Source organism: Dermacentor silvarum, chromosome 2 (genome assembly GCF_013339745.2).
Source record: "Dermacentor silvarum isolate Dsil-2018 chromosome 2, BIME_Dsil_1.4, whole genome shotgun sequence".
NCBI classification, from domain to species: domain Eukaryota; kingdom Metazoa; phylum Arthropoda; class Arachnida; order Ixodida; family Ixodidae; genus Dermacentor; species Dermacentor silvarum.
Window position 1 is genome coordinate 48334814 of NC_051155.1, and position 24448 is coordinate 48359261.

At 47.4% G+C, this 24448-nt stretch overlaps 1 protein-coding gene across 1 annotated transcript in view; it reads left to right on the forward strand.

Annotated features, from left to right (window-relative positions):
* Positions 1–1872: 1872 nt before the first annotated feature.
* LOC119441451 (endochitinase) overlaps positions 1873–24448 on the forward strand; it is a 59138-nt gene continuing 36562 nt past the window's right edge. Inside the window, exons 1-3 of the mRNA XM_037706068.2 lie at positions 1873–2383; positions 5188–5409; positions 17043–17305. Coding sequence (XP_037561996.1) covers positions 2266–2383; positions 5188–5409; positions 17043–17305 — 603 coding nt within the window. The 5' untranslated portion in view covers positions 1873–2265. The remainder of the gene's footprint in view (positions 2384–5187; positions 5410–17042; positions 17306–24448) is intronic.

Sequence of the window (24448 nt, forward strand, 5' to 3'; positions counted from 1 at the left end):
GGATGTTTCAGCGGGTGTTTCAGCTAACACTTTCTAAATTGTTTAAAAGTTGCCTGTGCAGATAGCACAATTCTAGTTCATGAGCTGGTCTACTCGAAGAGGCAGACATTACTTGCACAAAAAATTATAATGAGTAATACGCTAATTACTTAAGACTTGCTAATTATGTCTTGACTAATTACCTTATGGTCCATATTGCAATTTACAAATTCTAGCCATGGAGTGCGCAAGGCGGATACACTTGGAGCGAATTCTCAGGGTGACACCAGTTTCCAGACATCAATTCCCAAACTTTGCGGAGAAATGCATTGGCGTTCCAGCTCTCCATGGCTAGATTTTCTAAATTGCTACACGGGCCACAAGATAATTATTTATAAACTTAATTAGTGAATTTTTGTGAATTAGTCGATCATGCATCTGAATTTTTTATGCAAGTAATAACTTAAAAAATTTTTGAAAGTGTTTGCTGAAACACCCGGTAGATGTGTGTTCCTGTGTCAAAACCAGACTGCGCAACAAGACGTTCGTCGTCGTCATCACATCCCTACCTCACATTTCTGACTCTGCAAGTGGACAAAAGGCAGGCGAAAACTCGCACAAACAGCTTCTGGTGAAGCTTACAGCTCGCTAACGGTAATATACTGCCAGATGAAATGGCTTTCCTTATTACTGCTAAAATCTGGACAGTGATAGCTGGTGTTTTTGTTTGTTCGTATTATTGTTATTTGCTTGTTTTGAAATTGCTCTATTTGCTCAAGATTATTGTACAGACTTACTAGTCATGCGCTGAGACGCATCTCATCTAAAACCCGTCCAACAGGAACTTTATAAACACCTCATTAAATAACTACGGTACAACGTGAGAAAAATGCACGCAATACATGAGAGCGGCGTTGCCAGATTTCTTGAGTCCGATCAGCTCGAGTACTACGTTGAAGACTGGGTATTCCTGAAGGCCAACAACCGGCTCTTGGACAAGCGGCAGACAAGCGAATGCCGAAGACGACTAGCAAGGACAATGTCACAGTAGTCACAGACGAATGACTGCACGAACAAGCGCATACTTGCAGTGTGTCTCGCAGAAGAACAGCGCTCAAGAAAGCAAAGCAAACAAGCGAAAAAGAAGCGAGCGTGACGCTCGATCGCCTCAAAGAAAGGTAATAAGGTAATTAGTAAAAGCGTTGACAGAGAAGGAACACGTAGCTTGACACAAGCAAGCCTCGTTTCGACAGGATAGGGTTGGGAACGACGCCTTGGAAAGGAGTTGCAAATGCTATATCTTATCACTGTGAAAAGTTAGACAGGGCCGCAAACAAAATATGCTCAAAAGGAGGTAACATAGAAAGTTGCGTTCTTGTTCTGGCAATTTCCTGAGAACTGTCATTCGGTGCGCAAATGAATTAAATTTCTCAGTTAGCTAGCGTACTCTGTTACTTTCAAATTTCACGAGCAAGAGACTGACGATGATGAATAGGCCCATTAGGACAGTTTCCCTTACGCAATGAACTCTTAGCAAGCATCACTGACCATGCTTGGCGGTCAACGATTGCTCAGCAAGAGCGCGCGACAGGCGCAATCGTGCTCTTGCAGCTCCTACACGAGACTAAATCCAGCCAAGAGAGGAAGAACGACCGTGCGAGGGGTGTATACGTGCACAGGCCCGATCAACAACAAAATTGCGCGCCGTCGGATTGCGCACTCGACCTTCGAGCTAACGCGGACATTAATAAAACTCCGAAGCGAAAGCCAGAGAAAAACCAGAGAACCACGTCATCAGACCTAAAGCACGCGAAGGGCGCTCGCAATCACGCGGCAAGGCTGAAGGGAGGGGAGAAGAAAACGGCCAACCCGTAAACACACCGAGAGGAGTTCTGAGCAAACGCAGATGCAAAAGCCGGTTGTCCATGCCAGGTGCCACTACAGCGTCAGTTCAAGGTTTAACGGGCTTCCTGCTGTGAGAGTTAGGATACCACTGCCGCTGAGACGTTTAAAGCGGACGCCAAGAGAGAGAACGTCGACCGTGCTAACCAGCATGAATTTCGTGGCGTTCACAGACGTGGGGCCCCACCCAAGACCCCACGTTGTGCCTTGAACCGGATGCCGTGTCGTGCTCATTGGCCATTAAACTTTAATTCCTTGAGATAAGCCACGACTTTCCTTGTGCGACTAGATTCAATTGGATCTAATGCTGTGACAGTTTGGCGAAGTCGCTCACTAAAAGAAGTCGCCGCTCTAGACAAGCCGACACCCCCAACCCTGCGCACGATGGCCGACGCGAGACTCGTGACTTGGAGGAGAACGGAGAACAACATGTGGTTCACTGTACCATTGATGATATGCTTGGCAGCTGTTTTTATGCAACCAGCAACTGCAGTGAGCAAAGGTATGACTGTTCTTCCACTTCACAAAAAGGAGCACTATTAATTGTCGAAGGAGTGTTTTTGTCTTTTTTCTGCTTTGACCACTTGGTACCTTGGATGAAACTTAAAGTGTTGATATATATATATATATATATATATATATATATATACATACATACATACATACATACATACATACATACATACATACATACATACATACATACATACATACATACATACAGTGAAGTAGACGCGCGTATGAAGCGGTTTATTTATTTATTTATTTATTTATTTGATAATACCTCACAGGCCCCGTAAGAGGCATAGGGTGAGGGGGGGCATACAGTGCAATTCAATACATTTTATATGAAGATTTTCACAGAGCACAAATTACAGGGCAGTAGAATATTAACAGATAACTACGTGCAAACTATTCGTGCAGGAGTAATATAATACGAATTACAGTCACAATACACAATATAACACAGTCACCATACAATTGCGTCATTATACATTTTGTAGTCAAAAACAAAAAAAATGTGCGACAGTGGTATGAAAAGACAGACGCCATCAGTTTGAAAAGTACCCTTGCAATAGCTAAATTAAGGATATTATGAGCCGTTAAGAATACTAAGCGCAGTGCGTGGAAAAATGTTTGTTCAACTGAACACAAAAAGCGTCATGGTCTCTAAGTGAAGCAATGTTGTCTGGTAAGCTGTTCCAGAGACGGATAGCGCGAGGTAGTGGAGAAGAATTAAATGATTGCGTCGCACCATATAGGCGGGCGTAACTGAGCGCGTTGTGCAATCTTCGCGATGTATAGACATGATGATTCAAACAGGGTAGTGATAATTCGTCAGAGTGAATGACCTTATGGAACAATGACAGCAATGCAATATTGCGGCGGGTACTTAACGTTGGTAATGATAGTTTACTTTTGATTTGCGTGATACTAGACAGGGCACTATAGTTGCGAGCAATGAAACGGCTTGCCCTATTCTGAATGATTTCTAATGCTTCGATAAGGTATTTCTGATGTGGTGACCAAATGGGAGACGCATATTCAAGCTGCGGTCACACGAAAGTTAGATACGCAAGTTTTCTCAATGGGGAGGGTGCACTGCGCATGTTTCGACGCAAAAATCCTAATGATTTGGATGCACCACACTTCTGAAGAAACACCACAATATTTTAATGCAATGTGAACGCCTCAAAAACATCTTCGCTGAACCACCTAAAGCAGTATATCGTAAAGCTAGAAATATTCGAGATATACTATAATCATCATCTAAGACTGACTGCCCTGATGCCATTGGATGCCATCCTTGTCGAAAACCGCGATGTAAAGTATGCCCCGACATGTGAACATCGCAACAGGTGACTAGTACGGTTCATTTTTTTCGTTTAAGAATCAAAGGCGATTTCGACTGTGACACTAAAAACGTAATATATATGCTTGAATGTACGGTGTGCAAAAAACGGTACGTCGGACGAACAGAAGGGCCTTTTAGATTGCGCTTTAACAATCATAAATCCCACGCTAACACGTTGCCCAACCTGCCCATCTGAAAACACGTGCACCTCCCTGACCACTCATTCGATAAACTGAAAGTCACGTTGCTTGAATCTGGATTTCGTTCAAATTATGATAGAGAAGCCCGTGAATCCTTCCTTATCTATGTTTGATACCGTCGCGTGTGGTTTGAATGAAAGTGTAGGAAAATTGAGTTGCCTGTCATCGTAGCCCGTCACTTGTTTCTCCTCTCTACTAGTACGTCACTAATCCTTTTTTTTGTCTGTTTGCTTGATAACATAGCCCATATAGGGCGACGTGTTTTGTTGTCACCTGACGATTGGTTTTTGCACTTCATTTCTGTGCATTTTTATGCTTTGTATTTTTAGATGATGTGTTTGCAAACGCCATCTGTGTATACACGTATCAGCTGTCCTTTGAACGATTGACATGCATTTTGTTCGCCCATTTTTATCGTTTCTCGGGCAAACATATCTTCATTAGGTTGATATGCACATGTATATAAACTGTACTGACGCCATGTATTGTATTCTGATGAAGGCCGGACCCCGGCCAAAACGTCAATAAACCGCGGCATACGCGCGTCTACTTCACTGTGAATATTTACCCGGACCCAGAATCGCTTTTTTCTGGTATATATATATATATATATATATATATATATATATATATATATATCAAAGAATTTCAGTTTCGTAACATGCAGAAAGAGGTCCCGCAGACAGATACTGAAACGAGTTGAGCAGGGCTCAGTAGCAGCACACAAACGCTGTGCACTTGTTTCCGCTTAAAGTATTATTAACGACGGCGGTCTACCAAAGCCAAATGGCTCTTACGAGCGAAATGTTTTGGGAATTCCGCTGCTAGATTATTAAGAACGCCAAGAATATTAGTTCCTTTTTATATACAACGAACTATCCTGTAGAAGAACCAGAGAAATGACTCTTCAACTAAACAGTAATTTACGGATTAGACATTCCTATGACAACTCACTGCCTGGTTAGCTACCAGATTAGTACTTTGGTTCCCTAGTTGTTCTAAATGTTAACCACCGCAGCAGTAGAGCTCCATGAACAGCCAATCTGGGAGCTCTCCGGATTGCCAGGATTCGCGTTTGTATGCAGTACAGAGTCTAGACAGCTTGTACACATTACATTGGACACGTTCACATCAAGGACATTACACTGCTCTGAATATTGAATTATTTAATTATTGGAGCTTTTAGCAAGTGTCAAGAAAAAATAAACACTAACCAAAATATATTTTCTTCTTGTTCATATATTGCGACAGGCAGCGATGCGGTTCTGGGTATCACGATCCCTCGCAACAAGTTCGAGGTGCCCGTGGTTTGCTACTACTATGGCTGGGCAAGCCGGCGTCCTAGCCCAATGAACTACCAGGTGGAAGACGTACCGCTTGATATGTGCACCTTCGTAGTGCTGGCGTTTGCCGGCATCGACGAAAAGACCTTCGAGTTGAAGAGCCTGATTCCTGAATACCAGGAAGACAGCCGTGAGTTACTCTTCCATATCGATGCTGTCGACGTCCTGCATTCCAGTAAACAAGCGGTATACATTCGGAAGCTATCAAGTGCAAACATTTTGACTCGGTCGTTAGCCATTCTAAAGCATTTGTCATTCATAACTATTCAACATAGTGGAGTGGTGTAAAGATAATTATAGCTTTCTTTAGTGTTGCGCTAAATACCATGTCACATTCATCAGTTTACAATGGCGAAAGAGTGACAGAGAAATTGCCGCAAAACGTATTACTTGACGCCTGGCAAAGGTTGCAAAGAAGCAGTGGAATACTGCAGTAAAAGGTGAGCAGGGCAATGTCATCAGCAATTTCGATCATGTATTAAAAGCAGCAGAGGACTTCTGTACTAAACTGTGCAGTACCAAACGCAGTCACGGACCCTTTTTGGCAAGTAGCGACGAAGAGGATACAGGAAATTTATGTGTAACTACAGCGATGAGGTTATAGAGGCGTTGCATTGCATGCCCCGGGGAAAGATGACAGGAGAATATTGACTCGTCAATTCAGTGCATTTACGTGTGTTGTGCGGTTCCCGTTCGCTTTATTTTGCGCGCCGCGGAGGATTCGATGAGCAGAGACAAAGACAACGAAGAAGACGTGCTGCTCGATCGGAGCTGTTCTACTGTGTTGCCGGCTGTTGCATGTCCTGTTATTACGGTGACAAATTGGTGGAGTTGCTGGGTACCGTCCTATGCACTAATTTGACCTCCCGACGCTTCGAGTCCCTACCACCATTCCCACAATTCCAGAGGAAAACCGGGCACTTCGCCATAGCCGCCGCTTGCAAGGACTACCTCCTGAATACGGTCCATCGAGCCAAGTAAGGATGTCCACCACAGGGGCAAGGGCAAGTCAGACTCAAGAGAGCGACACAGTCCAATCCCCGTCTAGTCCGAGTGTCGTCTACGCAGCGCGCGTTCCGAAGTCGTTTCATGGCGATGTGTTCGAGGACGTGGAGGATTGGCTTGAACACTTCGACCGAGTCGCTGCAGTCAATCAACGCGATGACTCTAAGAAACTGTGCTACGTGTACTTTGCCCTCGAAGACTACGCTCGTACGTGGTTTGAGAATCATGAGGGCTCCATCACTAGCGGGCAAGAATTCCGACGACAGCTTTGCGAGACATACAGCAGACCCGAAAGGAAAGAAAAGGCCGAACAGGCTCTGCAGAGTCGGTTTTAGAAGCCAAATGAAAGCGTGGCCATGTTTGTCGAGGACGTGTCGCGCTTGTTCCGACGCGCTGATCCAGGTATGGCCGAGACAAAGAAAGTTCGTCTCTTAATGCGAGGGCTGAAAGAGCAACTCTCCGCTGGACTCATGCGCAACCCTCCAGCTACCGTCGCTGAGTTCATAAGAGAAGCAACGACAATGTAACGAGCGCTACAGCAATGCTCCCAACAGTACGACTGCCAAAGCACCGTCGCCGCAGTTTCATGTTGCACCTGCGGACATGATTATTTAGCAGTACTCCGAGAGCTTGTGCGAACCGTTGTGCGCGAAGAGCTTGCGGAAGTTCGCAAAACTTGTCAGCCGACTGTTACTGTGCTTGGTGACATCATTCGTGACGAAATCAGGACCATGACCCAACCATTGGCGCGAACGCGAGCAGAAGCCCCAGTCATGACTTATGCCGAAGCCTTACGGAGTCCTCAACCATCTACGAGACGACGTTCGCCTTGCCCTGTTTCAGCTCTACCACGTCAATTTCCCGCTACAAATGTAAACTCGTATGAGGACCTAGGCCTGCGAGATATCATGCGGAAATCAAACGTGTGGCGCACCTCGGATAATCGGCCACTTTGCTACCACTGCGGCGAAGCGGACCATCTGTATCGTCAGTGCCCTTATCGGAGGATGGGCCTTCAGGGATTTCACCCTAACGCGCGTCGACCAAGTAATGGTGAGCGCCCACGCGAGATAGAGCAGTTCCTGGCCTATCAGCAGTCGTGTTCTCCCGCACAAAGACACCAATCACGTTCACCATCTCCTTGGGGCATCATGTCACCTAGCCGTTACTCCAGGTTCCCTGATGTTCGCAACAGGTCCCACAAGTCCACGCCCACGTCAGAAAAACTGAGGACAGCGACCTCCGGGGGTGGGGCCGCTGCAGATCGTCGTGACAAATATCCTCCGACACGACACGTTCCCGACGACGATTTATCTGCCACGCCATTTTCTGATAACGACGCAGGACTTTCCGCCAATATTACCGTAACCGTCGACAATTACCAGGTCACCGCCCTCTTGGATACCGGCGCCGACTACTCCGTTATGAGTGGTGAATTGGTGGCTACGCTCCGAAAGGTGACCACACCATGGAATTGTCCGCAACTCGGCACTGCAAGTGGTCACCTCGTGACGCCGGTTGGGAGGCGCACTGCCCGAGTGCATATCTGCGGCTCTGCCTTCATCGGATGTTTCATCGTGCTGCGAGAATGCTCCAGGCAGCTCATCTTAGGAATGGACTTTCTTAGAGAATATGGGGCCATTATAAATCTTCGAGAGCTGCTGGTATCATTTTCACGTAACGCAAGCACGCACCAATGCAATTCGCACAAGATTGCGTTGCGTGTCTCCGATGATTCTGTGACCGTACCACCTCGTTCCAGTGTACTGGTTACCATACTGAGCGACGTGGACCGAATTGCCCTTGGAGTTGTTGAAACCAATGTGTCCATCCTCTTCTCTCGTCAAGTATGCGTCGCCCGCGGCCTGCTGAAATCCTAATTAGGAACTTTAGTCGCAAATACCAGAACTTCACGAGGCACTCTGTTGTCACTTACTTCGAAGAGATCGGCGACACGAGAACCAGCCTATTACTCGCAGAACTTTCGTCCGTCCCACACCGCGACAAGCAGTGTACAAGTCGACTCGATGTGAATTCCGAACTATCGGCTGAACAGCAAGACAGTCTTCGCTCTCTTTTGCTTTCCTTTAGCGACTGCTTTGCCACGACGTCAAGAATCAAGCAGACACCCGTTGCGAAGCACAGAATTATAACCGAACCCGCCGAAAGACCCATCCGACAGCATGCCTACCGTGTGTCTCGAAGAGAACAAGACGCCATTCGAGAACAAGTCAAACAAATGCTTGCTGACGACATCATTCAGCCATCTAAAAGTACATAGGCGTCACCAGTGGTGCTAGTTAAAAAGAAAGACGGCACACTGCGTTTCTGCGTTGATTATCGCAATCTCAACAACGTCACAAAGAAAGACGTCTATCCGCTTCCTCGCATCGACCACTCGCTGGACTGACTTCGACACTCCAGATATTTGTCATCCATGGATCTGCGTAGTGGTTATTGGCAAATCGAGGTTGATGACCGTGACCGGGAAAAGACCGCATTTATTACTCCTGACGGACTCTTTGAATTCAAGGTTCTTTCTTTTGGCCTGTGCTCAGCTCGTGCGACTTTTCAACGAATGATGGACACTGTTTTGTCCGGTCTTAGGTGCCAAACATTTCTTGTTTATTTGGATGACGTCGTCGTTTTTTTGGAGACTTTCGAGCAGCATCTCCAGCATCTTCGTGCAGTGCTTGATGCGCTCCGAACTGCTGGCCTGTCACTCAAGCCAGAAAAATGCCACTTCGGTTACGAGGAGCTGAAATTCCTTGGTCATGTCATCAGCTGCGATGGAATTCGCCCGGATCCTGAAAAAACGTGAGCTGTTGCTGCCTTCCCAACGCCTACGAACAAACGCGAGGTTCGCCGTTATTTAGGACTTTGCGCGTATTACCGTCGCTTCGTACCCAACTTTTCGAAAATAGCTGAGCTATTGCATTTTCTCACAAGGAACAATGTCGCTTTCGTTTGGAACCCCGAGCAACATCGCACTTTTTGTGACCTACAACAACTACTTCAGACTCCTCCAATCCTAGGTCACTTCGACAAAGATGCCGACACTGAAGTACACACAGACGTAAGCGATGTCGGTCTCGGCGCCGTCCTTGTGCAGCGGCAAGATGGTATCGAAAGTGTGATCGCCTACGCTAGTCGTACCTTGTCATCGGCCGAATCGAACTACTCGACTACAGAAAAAATGTCTAGCTGTCGTGTGGGCGATATCCAAGTTGCGACCATATTTGTACGGCAGACCTTTCAAAGTAGTCAGTGACCACCATTCGTTGTGTTGGCTTGCCGGTCTAAAAGACCCATCAGGCCGCCTTGCTCGATGGAGTCTTCGCCTTCGGGAGTTAGACGTTACAGTTGTCTACAAGCACACAGATGCCGACTGTCTTTCTCGCGCTCCTGTAGAAACGACTCCGCCTGAACTAACTGACGAAGACAGTTTCCTCTGCGCCATCACAGCATCTGACTTGGCTCAGCAACAGCGTGGTGACCTGGAGCTTCGCCCTGTCATCGACTACATTGAGAGCCAACTTACGCAGCCACCACGGGCATTCCGCCGCATAATTTCGTAGTTTTTTCTCTCCGCAACTACGTCTTGTAAAAGCAAAGCTTTGACTCCAGCTCTCAAACCTATCTTCTGGTGGTGCCATCTGCGATGCGAGAAGATATCCTGCATGCTTGTCACGACGAACCATCTTCTGGCCATTGGGGTTTCACGCGCACTCTCACACGTATCCGCCACAAGTACTACTGGCCTAAACTGTCTCGTATCGTCAAGCACTACGTGAAGACTTGTCGAGACTACCAGCGGCGCAAGACACCACCCATAAAACCAGCTGGCTTGTTACAAGATGTCGAACCACCTCGGGCACCCTTTCAACAAGTCGGAATGGACTTGCTTGGACCAACTCCTAAATCTTCGGCTGGCAACAGATGGATAATAGTTGCGACAGATTATCTCACTTGTTACCGCGAAACAAGACCACTTCAACCAGCTACTGCTAAGGACGTCGCCAACTTCTTCATTCATGCTATCGCCCTCCGCCATAGTGCACCAGCAGTGGTTATTACCGACCGAGGGACCGCTTTCACAGCCCAACTCCTGTAAGAAGTGATGACCCTCAGCGGCACTGTTCATCGTCGGGCGACTGCTTATAATCCACAGACGAACGGCCTAACCGAACGGCTCAACAAGATCATCGCTGACATGCTTTCAATGTATGTCGACGTGGATTACAAGAACTGGGACAGCGTTCTTCCTTTCGTAACCTTCGCCTATAACACCGCCGTTCAAGAAACCACCGGATTTACTCTTTTCCGCTTGCTTCACGGCCGCCAGGTTACCACAATGTTAGACGTAATGTTTCTGCCCGACGGCTTCGCATCTACCACAGTGAATGCTGCCCAATATGCTCAGTGTGCCGAGGATACTCGTCAGCTAGCTCGCCTCGCATTCGCTCTCAGCAACACTACGATGCTCACAGGTACAACCTCCGCCACAGAGAAGCTACCTACCACCCCGGAGACAAAGTATGGATGTGGAGTCCCGTTCGCCAACGCGGGAGGTCGGAGAAACTTCTCCATCGTTATTTCGGGCCTTACCGGGTTCTTCAACGCCTCAATGACGTCAATTACAAGGTTGTTCCAGAGAGCACCACGCGAAGCTCACGCCGTACACCACAACCGGACATCGTCCACGTGGCTAGGCTGAAGCTATATTACGCACGCTGATCGCCTACCGTCCCTACATCGAAAGCATCGAGCCGATGCTTTTGAAGGGGGGGGGGGATAATGACACGTCCATTCAGTGCATTTACGTGTTGTGCGGTTCCAGCTCGCTAGCGCTTTATTTTGCGCGCCGTGGAGGATTCGGTGAGGAGAGACAAAGACAACGAAGAAGACGTGCTGCTCGATCAGAGCTGTTCTGCTGTGTTGCCGGCTGTTGCTTGTCCTGTTATTACGGTGACAATATGAATTAACACTTGATTTAATCAAAGATGGAGGGGATATAACTCTTAAAAAGCATGCGACCCTTTATACGCAATGACTGAATATTTCATGTGTAAGAGAGTTGGAAAATATCACAATTATACATATCCATAAGGAAGAAGCTGAAAAATTGAAAAACTATAGGCCAACTAGATCGATAACTAAAACTATCGATAACTGCGTACAAAAAGTGCTATTATGAGAGTCGACCCTTGACAATTGAAGTACTCGCTGGTTAGTCTTAGTTACCGTTAAGATTGATGAGCAATGTTGAGTCTGGTACAGCTGGAACGAGGGATGAGAAATCAAACCGTGCGTGCAACCCACAACGCTAGGCTTCAAAAAGAGGCGAAGCTCCCCGGAAGACCTTACTCCACCCTTCAGTGGCTTTCAGTGTGAGTACTTACGGACGAAAAATTCAGCTACGTATATAGTTTCTGCTAAAATTTACATCTGCTGGGTACGATGGACGCTGCATTATTGCGCTTTTTTTCTTGTGCATTCTTTATGAATCCATCTTCCTGAAACGAGTACATGTTGTTAAGCCATAACCAAGGGACGCATTTTGTAACAATTTATTTTCATATTGTTTTCTGTCAGCCCTTTGTTATTGGCGTGCATGAAAATGCGACCTGTTATCGCCAGAATCGGGCACTCAGTGGTACGCATGATATGAAGTAAATATAATTGAACGCAAACAATTCTTACTTTAATCATAACACCGGCGAAGCTTCCCTCTTGCCCCGCGTTTCAAAATCTGGGCCAGATAATTGAAGAGTGTGTGGGCCTGATGATTGTCGTACCTGCTATGGACAGCAAAACTACCTGTAAAACGTCCTTTGCCGGAGCACCACCGCACAAAGCCAAGAAGACTATTTCAAATCCGCACTTCTATTAAGCTGGATTTCGTATATCAAATATCGAACACTTTTTAGTCGGAAACTGGCGACGGCGCTGTTCCATTTTATTGTTCGCAGGTAGCGTGCCGATCAATTAATCCTCGTTTATTGATCCCAAGAACACGTCTGGAGTTGGAAGCATTGTTCCAGAATTTGTGTCACTGATAATCTCTAAGGACAAGAATCGCCAATTTAGCTGTTTTCCAACTGAAATAAACCCGTATGTCCCATACGTGCTGCATCCTTAATCATATGTAATGAAGAAGAAGAGCACACGGACAAGGCCAGCCAGATCGACTGTTCAATGCCTGCAGTGCAACCAGTATAGGCCAGCCGGATCGCCAGTGCTTAGCACGAGTGGGAGCCGTTTGTGCAACCAGCTGTTCCTGCTCTGCGTCACCTGCCTTTTCGATTACGAACAGCCGCTACCATCTGAACTGTTCAGTACACCCCTTTACAATTGGTGGAGGTGCGGGGTTTTCCAGAACATTTACACCCTGGAACTCCGGTCTCGGACTCTGCCTTCCGTCATGCCTGACTCTCCCCAGCCGGTGTCGCCGCCACCCTCCGTTGCCTGCTCTGGCGCTCTCCCGCTCCGCCATCCCGCGGTTTTCAGCGGTACGGTTGAGCAAGACACCTGGATCCAACGCGCCTTTGCGGCAGCGCCCGTACCGCGTCTCAGCCAAGGAGCGTCAGGTGATTAGTGAGCACGTCGACGACATGCTTCAGCGCGGCGTCATTCGACCTTCCCATAGCGCGTGGGCATCACCGGTGGTTCTCGTCACAAAAAAAGATGGTTCCATTCGGTTCTGCGCCGATTATCGCCGTCTTAATAAGATAACGCGAAAAGACGTGTACCCTCTACCGCGCATTGACGACGCTCTGGACAGCTTGCAAGGCGCTGAATTCTTCTCTTCGTTGGATTTACGCTCGGGCTACTGGCAGGTCCCGATGTCAGCAGTTGATCGCCCTAAAACCGCATTCATTACTCCAGATGGTTTATACGAATTTAATGTGATGCCATTTGGCCTATGCAATGCGCCTGCTACGTTTGAGCGAATGATGGACAATATATTGCGCGGCCTAAAATGGAGCACGTGTTTATGCTACATCGACGACATCGTTGTATTCGCCCCTGATTTCAGCACGCATCTTCTCCGCCTTCGGCAAGTGTTGATGTCCTTGACCAACGCAGGCCTGCAACTGAACTTGAAAAAGTGCCAGTTCGCCGCGCGGAAGCTCATGATTCTAGGTCACGTCGTATCCCAAGACGGCATTTGCCCCGACCCATCAAAACTTCGCGCTGTGGCAGAGTTTCCTCAACCTAAGACACTCAAAGAACTCCGCGCCTTCATCGGCCTCTGTTCTTACTTCCGACGTTTTGTTCGCAATTTTGCCTCGATTATATCACCTCTGACACAACTCTTAAGTGGCGCCAACGACCTATCCTCCTGGTCTCCTGCATGCGACACCGCGTTCGTGACCTTACGCCGTCTCCTGACGTCTCCGCCTATACTGCGACACTACGACCCCACCGCCCCAACTGAAGTGCATACCGATGCCAGTGGTATTGGCCTTGGTGCTGTTCTTGCGCAGCGCAAGCCTGGCTACTCCGAGTACGTCGTTGCTTACGCCAGTCGTGCGCTGACCAAAGCGGAACGCAATTACAGCGTCACAGAATGCCTGGCCATCGTTTGGGCACTCGGGAAGTTTCGCCCTTATTTATACGGCAGACCTTTCAATGTGGTTACTGACCATCACGCCCTTTGTTGGTTATCCTCTTTAAAAGACCCGTCTGGACGCCTTGCCCGCTGGGCTCTTCGCATTCAAGAATACGACATACACGTCATATACCGCTCAGGCCGCAAGCACACTGACGCTGACGCTCTGTCCCGCTCTCCGCTGCCAGCCGACACTGCCTCCCACTCCACCTTCGAGACGGTGTCGTCGGTCGACATCGAAACCTTCGCATCAGAACAGCTCAAGGATCCTTGGGTGGCCTCTCTTTTGGATCTCCTTTCTGGCTCGCCAGCATCTCACATCTCCCGCTCCCTGCGTCGCCAGGCTGCCCATTTTGCTGTCCGAGATAACCTCTTGTATCGACGCAACTACCAGCCTGATGGTCGCAAGTGGCTCCTAGTTATCCCCAGGTCTAATTTGCGTTCCGACATGTGCGCGTCTTTCCATAATGACCCACAATGTGCACACGCCGGCGTTTTGAAGACGTATGAGCGCTTGCGGCAACGTTACTACTGGCGAGGAATGTTTACTTTTGTCCAAAATTTTGTCCGCTCGTGCCCGCAATGCCAACGCCGCAAATCTCCGCCTCATCCGGCTCACGGTTTATTACAGCCGCTTCCGTGCCCTGCTCGTGCCTTCGACCGTGTGGGAATTGACCTGTACGGGCCGCTACCGCTAACACCTGCTGGCAAACGATGGATTATTGTAGCAGTTGATCACCTTACACGCTATGCCGAAACCGCCGCTCTACCTGCAGCAACCGCCAGTGACGTTACATCCTTTCTGCTCCATCGTTTCATTCTTCGTCATGGCCCGCCTCGGGAACTGCTGAGCGATAGAGGCCGCGTGTTTTTGTCGCAGGTGGTTGAAGCTCTGCTTGCTCAATGCCGTATAGTTCACCGGACCACTACGGCGTACCATCCTCAATCTAACGGGCTTACGGAGCGCTTCAATCGAACCCTTGGTGATATGCTCGCCATGTACGTTTCATCGGAGCATACAAACTGGGACATCATCCTCCCATTCGTCACGTACGCATACAATACGGCTGCCCAAAGTACTACGGGATTTTCCCCGTACTTCCTCCTCTACGGTCGCGATCGTTCCCATACCATCGATACGGTTTTGCCTTATACACCAGTCGCGTCAGAGTGTGCTCCAGTATCAGCCGTTGCCCAATACGCCGAGGAATGCCGTCAATTAGCCCGTCATTTCACCTCCGACGACCAACAACGACAAAAAGACAACCGCGATGGCGACGCTACGAATCCGAACTTCGCTCCCGGCACACTTGTCTTGTTGTCCGTGCCTTATACCACGCCTGGACTTTCGACAAAACTTCTCTCGAAGTATGATGGACCATACCGCATCGTTGAACGCACCTCTCCGGTCAACTATGTCATAGAGCTGCTTACACCGACATCCGACAAGCGCCGCCATGGACGGGATATTGTCCACGTTCACCGCCTGAAACCATTCTATGAACCGCTCGTCTCCACGTCGTAAGTCGCCAGGATGGCTCCGCTTTTGCACCGGGGGTAATTGTAATGAAGAAGAAGAGCACACGGACAAGGCCAGCCAGATCGACTGTTCAATGCCTGCAGTGCAACCAGTATAGGCCAGCCGGATCGCCAGTGCTTAGCACGAGTGGGAGCCGTTCGTGCAACACCTGCCTTTTCGATTACGAACAGACGCTACCATCTGAACTGTTCAGTAAACCCCTTTACAATATGTGATCATATGAGATCCTGAATGAAATTCCGCACGTTCCGATATACACATGTATGGCAGTATACAAATATGGCAACGGGTCATATGGAACTTTTTAATAGGGTTTATCTTATATTACCATTATTTCCACTCTCTGTTTCTACTGCAAAGCTTGCGTCAGAGATTTCTGCAGAGGAAACACCGGTATTCCTGTTGACTCGTTCAATTTTTTTTACTCTTTTATAACGGCAGCATTCTATTTTAACACGTTATCTATGACGGTGTCTCGAACTGGTTATTATATGATCTCCGAGCACCATTTTTTGCAGCTGAATTTCACTCCTGGGGCGCTATAACATAAAATGATTCCAAACTGTTTTGATTTCAAACTCCTGACTTCAAATTTACGTAACCACCGGCGCAAGCATCGGGCGGTGACCCGCAGCGTTGTCTGAACAACCCAATCAAACACTCTCCTCGTTTATAGGAGGTCACCTTTGTTAGCTTTCAAAACCAATAACGTTGTCTACACTCAGCGGTTTTTCTTATCTAATTGGCTGACAAGAGGCGAGGAGCACGCTCTAGTGGAGAGGGTTTCGATGGGACCGAGGCAGCACAGTGAAAATAGATAACCGCATAAAGAGGGTGGTGCCGGCTTCTCCGATTGGTCCGCTTCGCCTTACTTAGCTTGCGGTGGCTGGTCGAAAATCGCGGCAGCGTGCAACGGAAGGATCAGAATGCTGCTAAAACGGATGCTCAGCAAGGAAGATGCTCAGCAATGTCGTATGCTCAGCAAACGGATGCTCAGCAATGTCGTATGCATGCCGAAAGGGCTCGATAACGTTTTACTGCACGCAAAAGGTTTATCATGCGCAAATAAATGCTCACCGGCAGCTGCGAGTAGCGAGGGCCGGAGTGATCGGCGGGCAGCCATCTTCTATTCCTTTTGGAAAGGGGCAGTCTGTGGCTATTCAGAAAACTTTTCAGTTTTGTTCGGCATATTAATTCATCGTTTTTCGCGGACACGCCACTTTGACGTGGTGAGTTTTCGCGGTTTTGTGAGGTCGCGTGACAGACAGGCGAAGTGGGCGTAGCCAGAAAATATTGGACCAATAGCAGAGAGCTAATGGTGCAAAGGCGTCGAATCAGGAATGATTATTTTTCTTTTGTGCGGCTTAATTATGCATAATCAGTGTGTACACGTTATATCATATGGGGAGCTATCGCGGTTTTTGTGACGTCTCGTGACAGACAAGCGAAGTTGAGAGTGGTCCGAAAATGTTTCGACCAATCGTGGACTCTGAATGCAGCAACTGGAATCAAAACAATTTGGTATCATTTTACGTTATAGCGCCCCTGTTTCATTCCTTGCCGAGCCTATACTCGACGTCCTGTTGCATTACGCCCACTGCAGAGAGATACCTGAACTTCACCGACCTCAAGAACCAGCACCTGTACCTGAAAACTATGCTTGCTGTCGGTGGGTGGGACGTAGGCGGTGAGGTTTTCTCCAAAATGGTCAGCACGCCGGAGAGCCGGGCAGCATTCGTCTGGAGTGCTCTACAGTGGATGCTGGACTACAAGTTTGACGGACTCGAAATTATCTGGAAGTATCCAGGCTACGAGAAACGAGGCGGCACACCACAGGATAAGGAAAACTTCGCGCTTCTTCTAAAGGTAATAATATAATGATATCGCTCTCATGCAGTTATTTTAATGTGTCATCAATTGCTCGCCATTTACTCGGATGCAGGCTGAGTGAAGTCTACATTTTCTTAAGTCTCCCGAATGATATTTCAACAGAGATCTGTGTGTACATTGCCTATGTTATGAAGTTTGCACGGCGTTTCTGAAACTGCTTTCCGCGGATTTCAATGGATCCGTTATTAAAATCCAGGGAGCGTGCTGCGACAACTTCTCAGACGCATCATTCACTAACATCGTCTGTCGAGCGAGGTACCGAGGAATTTGTGTAGGTATCTTTAACAGCCATCGCTGGGTTAACCTTTGCAGATGCCATTAAATTTTGTCTCTTTCTGCATTATACACCTCAATTGTGCTCAAATCTAATGAACGTTCACATTGAGAAGAAAGTCCGGCTAGCTGTTGCGTATTCCAGAATTGAGACATAGCGTCGTTTACAGCGTGATTTTTGTGGTGCGTGATTTTATTCTAGTCCCACATCTTACTAGCGCTAGTTGAGTCTCTCTGAATTCTGTATTTCATAATGAGAACTTCGCTACATTCGTTACAACCAGAAGTGAACACTTTCGTTCGTAGTCCGTTAATAAATTTTGACATGCGACGCTATATAACGGTTCTTTTCTTCCCATTTAAAAGGAAAGGCCCATGCTGTTGCCCAAATTATTAGTAATACTTGACTGTATTTTATCAGGTCTAAAGAAAATATGCATCGTGATCAATACACAATGAAACAGTGATTTTTTATCAATCAGGAAACTCTTGATGCATGAGATAAAATATACTAACTGGATGCATAACAATTTTTCCCGTTGAACTATCAGTCTCATTGAAGACTTTTATGGCGAACATCTGTATCAATTCCCCTACTGGCGCTTGAAAAAATTTACGTTCTCTCTTTCATACTGATGTGGCCTGCACGTCGAAAAATAACTTTCTAGAGCGAGCCAAAATAGAGTGCGGTACCGGTATAATGTTGCGGCATCAACAGCATAGCGCCTGGAGCTGAAGTAAAATGTTTATTTCTCCTGTGAAATCTTATGGCCACAAACTAAAATAATTTACTAACTTCGAGGGAAAGTAGAAATGCATAACAGCGTCCGTGAATTACCCGTAGTCGATTCAAGGGATCAGCAGTGGCTCTTAAAATCTGAGAATTACTGTCATGTGCGTCATAAGGTTTGAGCAATAGGCTAAAATAGAGGCCGAAAGTTCGCAAAATATACAGTGCTCACATGCGAAATAGCGAAACACCGCATAGCATGCTGCTTTGGTATTTCCTTCACACTCGTTTCCTCATAAAATAGGTCTGGAAGAGTGATGAATTGTGACAGTTGGCGAACATTGATTGTTTTCGCGCTATATGCGCCACAAATTAACGGGTACTATATGGTAGCTGACAGTGATGGGTGGAACACACGGACACGAAGAAGAGTCAACTACCATCTGGTTTATTTTCAGATCACAACGCATATTTGTCTGCGAGCAAATCGTCGAAATGTATCGATTTCCTCACATTAAAATAGGCGGTGTGATTTTAAAGTAAACCGATTGGTAGTTTGCACTTCTTCGAGCTCCTGTGGGGTTCCCTTTCTGGTCGGTGTTTCTTTTCTCCTTGTTAGCTCATGCTGAACACACATCAAGAAGGATAACGAATATATCTGGTTTTGCACGTTTATTGACAAACACAGCACCTCTGCTGCAATTTGAAACCTTAAATCAGTTTCACTTCTGGGGTCTCACACGTGCTCTTGGGACAAAGGAGCGACAACACAGTAGCGCAAACAATCAAAAGGGCATTTATTGCACCTTTCATACACTAATACACACTAGCCGAATTACTATGCACAGAACATTCACATGGGCGCGCCATAAATCAAGGAAGTCCGGCTCACCGCGACCCGATAGCAAGCGAATATGTTCGCCCCATGCTGTGACACCATCGCCTAGTCGTTCATGTGTACTGTCACGCGAACGGCGGCGCGTTCGAACGATCTGTGTTCGTCCATACCGGTGTCCTGCTCTTAGCCTCGCGAGACGGTCCCGCGAAGCGGGCCGGCGCACGCGCGAAGCGTTCGTGCGTGTTGGTCGCCGATCCCAAACCAAAGAGGAAGCGCCTTCGACCTTTTTCTCCCAAGTCACCCCGCCGTTCGGTGGCGTTAGCATCGCGACACTGGCGCCTTCTCTGGCAATGCGCCGCAACCACCACGACCACCGCCGGCGCTTAGCCACGCGGAGAAGCCGGATCACACGCGACGCGAGCTATGCGGGGAAAACAACATCAGGGGACTCGTGAGAGCCCCGCATCCCCACACACTGCATAAATACCTTCAACAACGACCCACGTGAATGCAACTTTTCTATTCTTCTTCTTGCTTTGTTTTTAGGGGCGAAGCTCCTTAGGGTGTGGGTCTGTCCCTCCTCTGTAGTATGTAGTAGTAGTAGTCGTCGTTGTCGTAGTAGGTAGCCACGTCTACTTTTATGAAAAAAAATCACAGCATATCCACGGGGTGAATGATGATGAGTGGGCGAAGCTCCGGAGGGAATCATCGGATCTCCCGCTTAAGGGGACGCTAGCACAAACGCGTTAGAAACGTGCAGTACTCTCTAGTAAGGGGGAGCGGCCAGAGCGTCTTACGCAGCCATTTACACATGCCGGAACGTGCACCGCGTTTGTTGACGCCATCACATGACTGCTGAGAGAGTATACCCCCCGTATTCATAAACGCTCCTCGACTTGAACTTGACTTGCCACCGCTTTGGGCAGCGCGTTCGAAACGCGTTGATAGTAAGGCGGAGAGGCCACAGCGTCTTACATCAGCTTCTTACACGGGCCGTAACGCGCTAGCACAAACGCGTTAGAAACGCGCTAGAAACGCGGCCTTTCGTTAATGTTGGGTATTTATTGCTATCGTGGTGCGTGTGTCCATGTTCGCTTCGTGGCGTAGTGGGCTAACGCCACGCGCTCGGAAGCGAGGGGTCCCTGGTTCGTTTCCGCGCTACGGACACAACTTCGGAATTTTTTTTCTCATTTTCTCAGACTGGTTACACACTACTACTACGACGACGGGGACGGAAGGGGTGCCGCTATAAGGAGCTTCGCCCCTAGAAAAGAATTCGGAAAGTTGTGTCCGTAGCGCGGAATCGAACCAAGGACCCCTCGCTTCCGAACGCGCGGCGCTAACCACTACGCCACGAAGCGCACATGGACACACGCACCACGATGACAATAAATACCCAACATTAACGAAAGACTGCGCGTTTCTAACGCGTTTGTGCTAGCGCGTTACGGCCCGTGTAAGAAGCTGGTGTAAGACGCTGTGGCCTCTCCGCCTTACCCCCGTATTCATAAACGCTCCTCGACTTGAACTTGACTTGCCACCGCCTTCAACGCGTTTCGAACGCGCTGCCCAAGGCCATATCCTCCTATATAGGAGGCTATGCCAAGGCGGTGGCAAGTCAAGTTCAAGTCGAGGAGCGTTTATGAATACGGGGGTTATACTCTTTCAGTGGTCTTGTGATGGCGTCGGCAAACGCGGTGCACGTTCCGGCATGTGTAAACGGCTGCGTAAGACGCTGTGGCCTCTCCCCCTTACTAGAGAGTACTGCACGTTTCTAACGCGTTTGTGCTAGCGTCCCCTTAAGCGGGAGATGGTGCAATTATAATGAAGGGCGCTGTTATAAAATAGGAATGACGTCACATATGGCGCTTGTCATTGGTGGAAGTCAATCGTTCGATTTAGTGCGGCGAGACTGGGCGAATTACACGGAAGATTCACGGTTTACCGATGATTCCCTCCGGAGCTTCGCCCACTCATCATCATTCACCCCGTGGATATGCGGTGTTTTTTCTTCGTTATGAAACGAACGTTTATATGTCAGAGTGGGGTTTCGTGGTGGGAACAGAGGTGAAGACTGAATCTTTAGGGGCGATGCTCCTTAGGGTGTGGGTCGTTCCCTCCTCCTCCTCTGTAGTAGTAGTAGTAGTAGTAGTAGTAGTAGTATGTAGCCACTTCTAGTTTATGAATTGCTCAATAGATGGCGTTGTGTGTCCGTATATGTATGTATACGCATATATACATATATATGTATATGTATAGTATAACCGGAAGCCGACTTCCACCTCCGGTTCCGCTTCCAGTTCCGGAAGCCAGCTTCCGGCTTCCGGAGAACGCTTCCGGCGTTTTTCTCTCTCGTCCGTAGCTAGGTGAGCTGCGGTGCACAAGGGCGTTCGTTCCCGACGCGCGTTCTCTTTCTCTCGTTCCCGACGCGCGCTCTCTTTCTTTCTCGTCCGTAGCTAGGGGCGCTGCATTGCACAAGGGCGTTCGTTCCCGACGCGCGCTTTCTTTCTCTCTCGTTCCCGACGCGCGCTCTATTTATCTCTCGTCCGTAGCTGTGGTTTACCCGAATGATCCCCCGGAGCTTCGCCCCACTCATCATCATTCACCCCGTGGATATGCTGTGATTTTTTTTCCAATTACACGTATTTTTACTTAGTTTGTCGACTCCTGAGAGAGTGAAACTAGTTTCAACGTCGCTACAAATTTCACAATTAGATTCAGATTAGCTTCTAGCCCCTTTGCAGTAAGGCCACCTATATTTAGGGCTCCGTGTTTTAGGATAAATTCGAAAAAATCCGATAAACACTCCCCGGTAAAAGTTTTGACAATTCGAATTTATCAGATAAACTCCGATTTTAACGGCCAATATGGCCCTGTTCCGTTCTATATCGAAAGGGCATGTTCTAAGCAGTCATCGGTACATCAGAAAATTTTACCGATATAAACTTTACCTCACTCGTAGACCACACCCATTGCACATTTAACAAAGGGCTTGTCGCGCACGAAACGACAGACGTATGACCGCTCAACGACTGTCATGGATACTACGCTGCTGTCCCTGAAAAGTGGAGACAGACAGTTGAGAGGACCCTTTTCGATGCACTCCAGTGCACCAGTGAATCGTTTTGGTATAGTATTCAAATTGTGAATCTAAATGTGAAGCATGAGTTACCCCGCGCGTTCGAAACCTACGCACCGATTTTTAAGTTAGTGTTTCTTGAAACTGACGACATAAGCCAACTCATGAGTGATTTTGCGAACTATCAGAGCTAATTAATCAGTAACATTGTTGAACCCCTGTCGCTTTGGAGACTTCACATTGTCCAGTGGCCAGTGCTTTCTCGCTGCGCGCTGAGTCTTTTAGCGCAAACGTTTAAAGGGAATTTTCAAAGCTGAGAGTCGTCAATCGAAAAGAGCGTGCTTTCATCAGTGACAGCAACCTTGTAGAGTATAATTGCGTCTATTACAACAAGCTTTAAGGTTGTAATACGCACAAACATAGGTGTTTTGTATTCAAGTATTTGTGTTTGTGCGTATATGTGTTTGTACGTTCAAACCTTCCAGACAACAAAAATGCGATTCGTGTGTTCTGATGTTTCTGTGTTGAGATATAATTTCATCTGAGATTTTGGAGTATTGATAATAATGCAAAATTTAACTCCGAATTTCGGTGAATTGGGGATTTACGAGAATTAAACTCCGATGAACTACGAATTTCCGCCAGAAAATTAACTCCGATAACACGGAGCCCTACCTATAATATAATGTATAAGACTAAAAGTATAAAACATAAGTTCGCGTAACTTACGAAGTCATCTCACCTAAGAAACGAGCTTGAATACGAGGTGGTATAAAAAAGCTTTTTTTGAACAGTTTTGTTTTCAGGAGAATAATTTATTTATGTGCAGTCAAATATGGTCACCTTCGAAATAGCCCCTTTGCGCAGCAGTACAGCGCTTGCTGTGTTCCTGCCACTTTGCGAATATGTCCTAGCAGTCTTCTTTTTTATTGTACGAGTTGGGCATAATCTGGGATTCGCGCTTCATTTCAGCAATCATGTCAAACCGGCGACCTTTGAGCTGTGTCGATATATATATGCACTAATAGCAATCGGGCGCACGTAGAAAAAGCCAGGGTGTCGAACCGAAAAAAATACCGGTTCGGCTCGGGTTCGGGTTCAAGGCGCTGCGATTTCGGGTTTGGATCAACAAAATTTTATAACGGTCTGCTAGCCGGTTCGGCACAGTAAACTTCTTTTCCTATAATGGGGCCATGCTACAGAGTGCTTTTGACTTGTCCGCATAACGTATGTGCACGTTTTGTCAGGCGGTGGCAGGAATGGGCTCCCTGGCTCATGGCCGCAGTGGACATTGATAGGGCTTGTTCGAATAGTGAAAGTTTCCAATTTAGTCAAATGCGAATATTCGTGAAAAACGACCGTCAAATGTCGAATCGAATATAGAATGTATGATCACAGTTTCGAAAAAAGAAAAGCGAAATGGAGCCTGTTCAGCAACAAAAGGCTTGTTTACATTAGGTGGGATACAATACGATCATATCTGGTGCACGATGACAATAAAAGCAATGCAAAAGAACGAGGGGCACGTCTCAGATGCATTTAGTAGAGTGTAGTGCTCGTTGAAAAAGCTAAAGATTATTACTGCACCACACGGCGTTTTGAAGGAATCGAAACGCCTTGAGATTGATCAAGTAATAAATTGTCTTGTCTGAACCGAGACAGCAAATTCACAGGCTGCCTAGAACGAGACACGCTTACTCAGCTGTTAGTAACTATTATGCATAAGTGACCTTCTCCGTTGGGTTGCGCAGCGGCTCGATCGTCTGCGTAACAACCGCGGTCTTGCTAAACCAGAATCATTCAAACGAGTCTCCATTTGCATAAGTCTTTTCCCTGGCACGAACTGTAGTTGTCCCTTATAGTATGCGAATGAAATTATAAGCGTCGGCCTTGAGGATGCAGCGTAGATCTGGGACGCCTTGCCAGATGCCGACAAGGTGAACAGCGGCCGCGCGGTTTCATGTAGGATTCTTTCTTTTTTTACTTTATTGACTTTTTGTACGCCTTTCTCTCTCGGAGAGAGCGCATATTCACATTGTATTACATAAATTACAACTCCAAACTTTCTAGTCTGTAGCAAATAAAGACGTTAGCAGATGACATCTCGTTCAGTTTCCCGCTTTCTTTTTGTAAATAAAAGCAAGTGAGGACATTAATGTTTCTGAACGATGAACGAGGAAAGTTTATGCTAAATACCGC